This window comes from Coenobita brevimanus, chromosome 32 (genome assembly GCF_032717465.1).
Source record: "Coenobita brevimanus isolate Jiangsu-jjx chromosome 32, ASM3271746v2, whole genome shotgun sequence".
Taxonomy (NCBI): domain Eukaryota; kingdom Metazoa; phylum Arthropoda; class Malacostraca; order Decapoda; family Coenobitidae; genus Coenobita; species Coenobita brevimanus.
This window is the reverse complement of record NC_136985.1, coordinates 410,001-415,000: the sequence shown is the minus strand read 5'-3', so window position 1 is coordinate 415,000 and position 5,000 is coordinate 410,001. Positions and strand designations below refer to the sequence as shown.

The 5,000-nt window shown below is 45.2% G+C and overlaps 1 protein-coding gene across 1 annotated transcript in view; it reads left to right on the top strand.

Moving 5' to 3' along the window:
* Positions 1-4,423, top strand: part of LOC145395605 (uncharacterized) — a 33,422-nt gene extending 28,999 nt beyond the window's left edge. The window contains exon 5 of the mRNA XM_080269176.1: positions 4,132-4,423. Coding sequence (XP_080125302.1) covers positions 4,132-4,423 — 292 coding nt within the window. The remainder of the gene's footprint in view (positions 1-4,131) is intronic.
* The last annotated feature ends 577 nt before the right edge of the window (positions 4,424-5,000 follow it).

Genomic DNA, 5,000 nt, shown 5'->3' with positions numbered 1-5,000 from the left:
AGAGAGAGAGGAGAATGCTTACTCTATCCTCTATCAGTAATGTTTAGAAAGAGAGAGAGAGAGAGAGAGAGAGAGAGAGAGAGTTCTAGCATTAAAGTTATAACACATTGTTGGGACTAAAGTTTGGGTTTCCGTAGAGATAGGGAACTCTCTCTCTCTCTCTCTCTCTCTCTCTCTCTCTGTATGTATGTATGTATGTGTGCATGTATGTATGTATGAACATATATATGTATTAACGTAAGTACCTACCTACCTACCTACTTACCTACCTACCTCTTACCTACGAATTCATCTATCTATCTATTTATACATTCTATCTGTCTGTCTGTCTGTCTCTCTCCATTTTCTTCCCTCTTGTCTATGTATGTATGTATGTATCTATCTATCTGTCTGTCTATCAATCCTGTCCGTCTGTCTGTCTATCTATCTATCTGTCTTTTTGTCTGTCTATCTATCTATTCCCTCTGTCTCTCTCTCTCTCATTCCTCCGTTTTCTCCCTGCCTCTTCCTTCATCTCCCCTTAATATCTTTCCCTCCCTTCCTTCCTTCCTCTCTCCCTCCCTCCCTTCCTGTCGCTTCCTTCATTTATCCTCCCTCCCTCCCTCCCTCTTTCCTTCTCTCTCCCTCTGTCTCCCTCCTTCCCTCCCTGTCCCTCTCTTAGCCTCCTTCCTTCCTTCCTTCCTTCCTTCCCTCCCTCCCTCCATCCTTCCTTCCTTCCCCATCCTTCTTTCCCTTTCCTACTTCTCCCTATTATTTCTCTCTCTCTCTCTCTCTCTCTGTTTTCTTGAGGAGGAGGAGGAGGGGAGGAGGAGGAGGAGGGAGGTGGAGGAGGGCAAAGAAGAAAAATAAAACAATGACAGAAAATAAGGGAGAAAAAAGAAAATTTAATAGAAGCGAGTCAAAACACGAGAGAGAGAGAGAGAGAGAGAGAGAGAGAGAGAGAGAGAGAGAGAGAGAGGGGGGGGGAGGGAGGGAGGGAGAGAGAAATATATGGACAGAGTAAGTGAAACGTGGGTAGCAAAATCCATAGACTTTATTTTCCCTCATATAAACACTGAAAGGTATGGCTGGGTTGGCGACTTTTTCTTTGAGTTATTTTCTTTGATTTTCTTGGCCTTTTCTTTGATTTTCTTGGCCTTTTCTTTGATTTTCTTGGCCTTTTCTTTGATTTTCTTGGCCTTTTCTTTGATTTTCTTGGCCTTTTCTTTGATTTTCTTGGCCTTTTCTTTGATTTTCTTGGCCTTTTCTTTGATTTTCTTGGCCTTTTCTTTGATTTCCTTTGATTTTCTTAGCATGTTCTTATTATTTATTTTCTTGGCATATTCCTTGATCTTCTTAGCACTTTCTTTGAATTTCTTTGCCTCTCTGAATATCTTCTTTTTTAATTCTCTTAGACTTTAATTATCTTACTTTGATTTTCTTAGAGTTTTCTTTGATTTTGGGGACGCTTCTTAAATTCCCAATGACTGGAAAAATTGTATGGATATTTTTTTATTTTTGACTTGCGAAAGTTTTAGTTGCGATGGATTCTCTCTCTCTCTCTCTCTCTCTCTCTCTCTCTCTCTAACTCAGAATCCTTTCATGAAAAAAGCAATTGTTTGTCCATTGATTCCCCCCACTGTGTGTGTGTGTGTGTGTGTGTGTGTGTGTGTGTGTGTGTGCCTCTGTTTCTGTCTCTCTCTGTCTCTCTAACTCAAAATCCGTTCATAAAAAAAAAACTCCATTCATTCCCCTCCTCTCTCTCTCTCTCTCTCTCTCTCTCTCTCTCTCTCTCTCTCTCTCCTCTTCTCTTCTCTTCTCTCTCTCCCTCCCCCCCTCTCTCTCTCTCTCTCTCTCTCTCTCTCTCTCTCTCACATCCTTTAATTAGCGTATATTCTGCCTCCCCTTCCAATATTTTTTTTTTTCATATATTCTTTTTCCCCTTTTCTTATTTACCTTCCCTCCTTCCTTCAATTTCCCTCTCTATGCTCCTCCCTCCCTTCCTTCCTTCCTTCTTTCCTCCATCCATCCTTCCCTTCCTTCCTTCCTTTCTTCTTCCCTCGTTTCCCTCTCCCTCCCTCCCTTCTTCCTTTCTGCCTCTTTCCTTCCAACCTTCCTTTCTTCCTTCCTCCCTTCCTTCCATTATTCTTTCCTTCCTTCCTTCCCTCCTTCTTTCCTTCCTTCCTTCAATCCTTCCCTCCTTTCCTTCCTTCCCTCCTTCCTTCCCTCCTTCCTTTCCTCTTCCCTCCTTCCTTCATTCTCTTATTCTTTCCTTCCTTCCATCCTTCCCTCCTTTCTCCTTCCTTCTCCCTCCCTCTTTCCTTCCTTCCTTACCTTGATCTTACTCTCACTACGGAGAATGGAAATGAATATTAGTTCATGATAGAGAGAGAGAGAGAGAGAGAGAGAGAGAGAGAGAGAGAGAGAGAGAGAGAGAGAATATATGGGCAGAGTAAGTGAAACGTGGGTAGCAAAATCCGTAGACTTTATTTTCCCCGTAAACACACACACACACACACACACACACACACACACACACACTCTCTCTCTCTCTCTCTCTCTCTAGTCACACGCACTCCCACGACCCTAACACGTTTTCCTAAGCGATTTATGAACTGTTTTTCTCTTGCAGATGCAATATAGCTGTACTGGAAGCAAAGAATTATTAAACCTGTAGCATCAACTCATCAAAAATACATCACATACACATACTCGTTCTCCGCCTCCCTCTCCTTCTCCTCATACACTCTCCTAGTTAGTCTCTCATTCTCCATCTTCTTTAGGTGTGGAATAGAGGCACTGAAAGCCAAGATACATAGCCTAGCGTGGAGAGGAAACCAGTCACCTATTAAAAAATCCATCTTGTTTGCGCATTGTCTGTCACCGTCTCTCTCTCTCTCTGCCCTAACACCTTCTTCCAGACGATTTATCCACTCTTTCTCCTTTTCCAGGCGTGAAATAGGGGCGCTGGAAGCCGAGAACTACAGCCTGGAGCGTCAACTGGTCAGCTACCAGAAATCCATCGCATACACACACTCTTTCAGCCTCTTCATGTGACTCCCTCCCGCTCTGATCCCTAACACCTTTTTCCAGGTTATTTATCCACTCTTTCTCCTTTTCCAGGCGTGAAATAGGGGCGCTGGAAGCCGAGAATTACAGCCTGGAGCGTCAACTAGTCAGCTATTAGAAATCCATCACATACGCATACTCTTTCTATCTCCCCGTCTGTCTCCTTCTGTCTCTATGTCTGTCTATCTATTATCTTTATCTATCTCTTTTCTCTCTCCTTCCAGGCGTGAAATAGGGGCGCTGGAAGCCGAAAACTACAGCCTGGAGCGTCACCATAAAGTCATAAAGACTTTGTAGTCATAAAGACTTTGTAGTTAATTGTAGAGAAGTATATTTTAGACTTGTGGTCGAGCGGCTTTTATATCTTGTAGTAGTTTCCCCACCAGATGTCATGTAGTGACGGGAGAGGTAAAGAATAGTATGGGACTATTTTTATTTGTCTTGGAAATATTAAACAGGTATAATAGTATAAGTCCTGGGTAGCTACCTCCCTGTCTCGCTATCTCTCTCTCTCTCTCTCTGTTCTAAAGCTAATCTCCGTCTCGACCTCTCTCTAGGGTCGCTTGTCTCCTTCTCAACTCTCTTTCCTCACATCTCGTGTAGTAGGGTGTGTGTGTCACGTATGTTCCTCATGGCAACAGAACTTTCTCACGAGAGGACTGCTGACAGCTAACTGCATCATCTCCTTACTGGCCGCTGTCGTCAGCTTTCCTCCGTGTAAGCGTTTAGCGCTGCTCGCTTCTCGCAAACACAACACCTTCTCATCATTTGACTTCCTGCTTCTATCTGTCTCTCTATCTATCTATTTATCTATCTATCTAGTATGATTTGCAATTATAATATGGAGACCTACCACACATACACATTCTCCGTCTCTCTCTCTCGGCCCTAACACCTTCTTCCAGGCGGTTTATCCACACTTTCTCCTTTTCCAGGCGTGAAATAGGGGCGCTGGAAGCCGAGAATTACAAATTGGAGCGTCAAGTAGAGCTATAGCATACACATTCTCCGTCTCTCTGCGTCTCTCTCTCTCTCTCTCGGCCCTTCTTCCAGGTTATTTATCCACTCTTTCTCCTTTTCCAGGCGTGAAATAGGGGCGCTGGAAGCCGAGAACTACAGCCTGGAGCGTCAACTAGTCAGCTACCAGAAATCCATCGCCTACGCACACTCCCGCGGCGCGTATGTGGACGACCTTGCGGAGGGGGAGGAGGGCCCCCATGAACCCCCCCCAGAGGACTACGGGGGGCACGAAGGCTACTCCAACGGCAAGAGGGACTACCATCACGCCTCTGACTACCACCAACAGCGAGACTACGACTACGGCTATGGAGGATTACCGGAGCGAACTTTTTCAACTGATACTGACTATGCATGAAGGGAAGGCTGGATGGACTGGAGATGGAGGGATGAAGAGAGATGATGGAGAGAGGAGGGAAGGAGGAAGGAAGGAGAGATGAAGAGAGATAATGGAGAAAGCATAGGGAGGGAGAGAGAGAGGAAAGGAAGGTAGGAAGGAAGGAGGAAAGACTGACTATACATGAAGGGATGGTTGGATGGATCGGCGATGGAGAGAGATGACGGAGAGAGGAGGGAGGAAGGAGGGAGGGAGGAGAGGTAGGAGGAAGGAGGGAGGGAAGGAGCATAAGGAAGGAGGAGAGAGAGGAAGGAATTTTGATGGAAGGAGAGGTAGAAGGAGAAGGAGGGAAGGAGTGGAAGGAGGGAGGAGGGAAGGAGGGAGGAAAGAAGGAGGGAGGGAGACAGTTGAACAGATACTATGTTTCAGGAAGGAAGGAAGAGAGGGAGGAGAAGGAGAGGGAGGAGAAGGAGAGGGAGGAGGTGGAGGAAGGGAGGAAAGAAAAGAGGAAGGAATGTTGATGGAGAGAGGAGGGAAGGAGACATGAAATAATGAGAGCATAAATGGAAGGAGAAAGAAATGGTGATGGAGGAAAGAA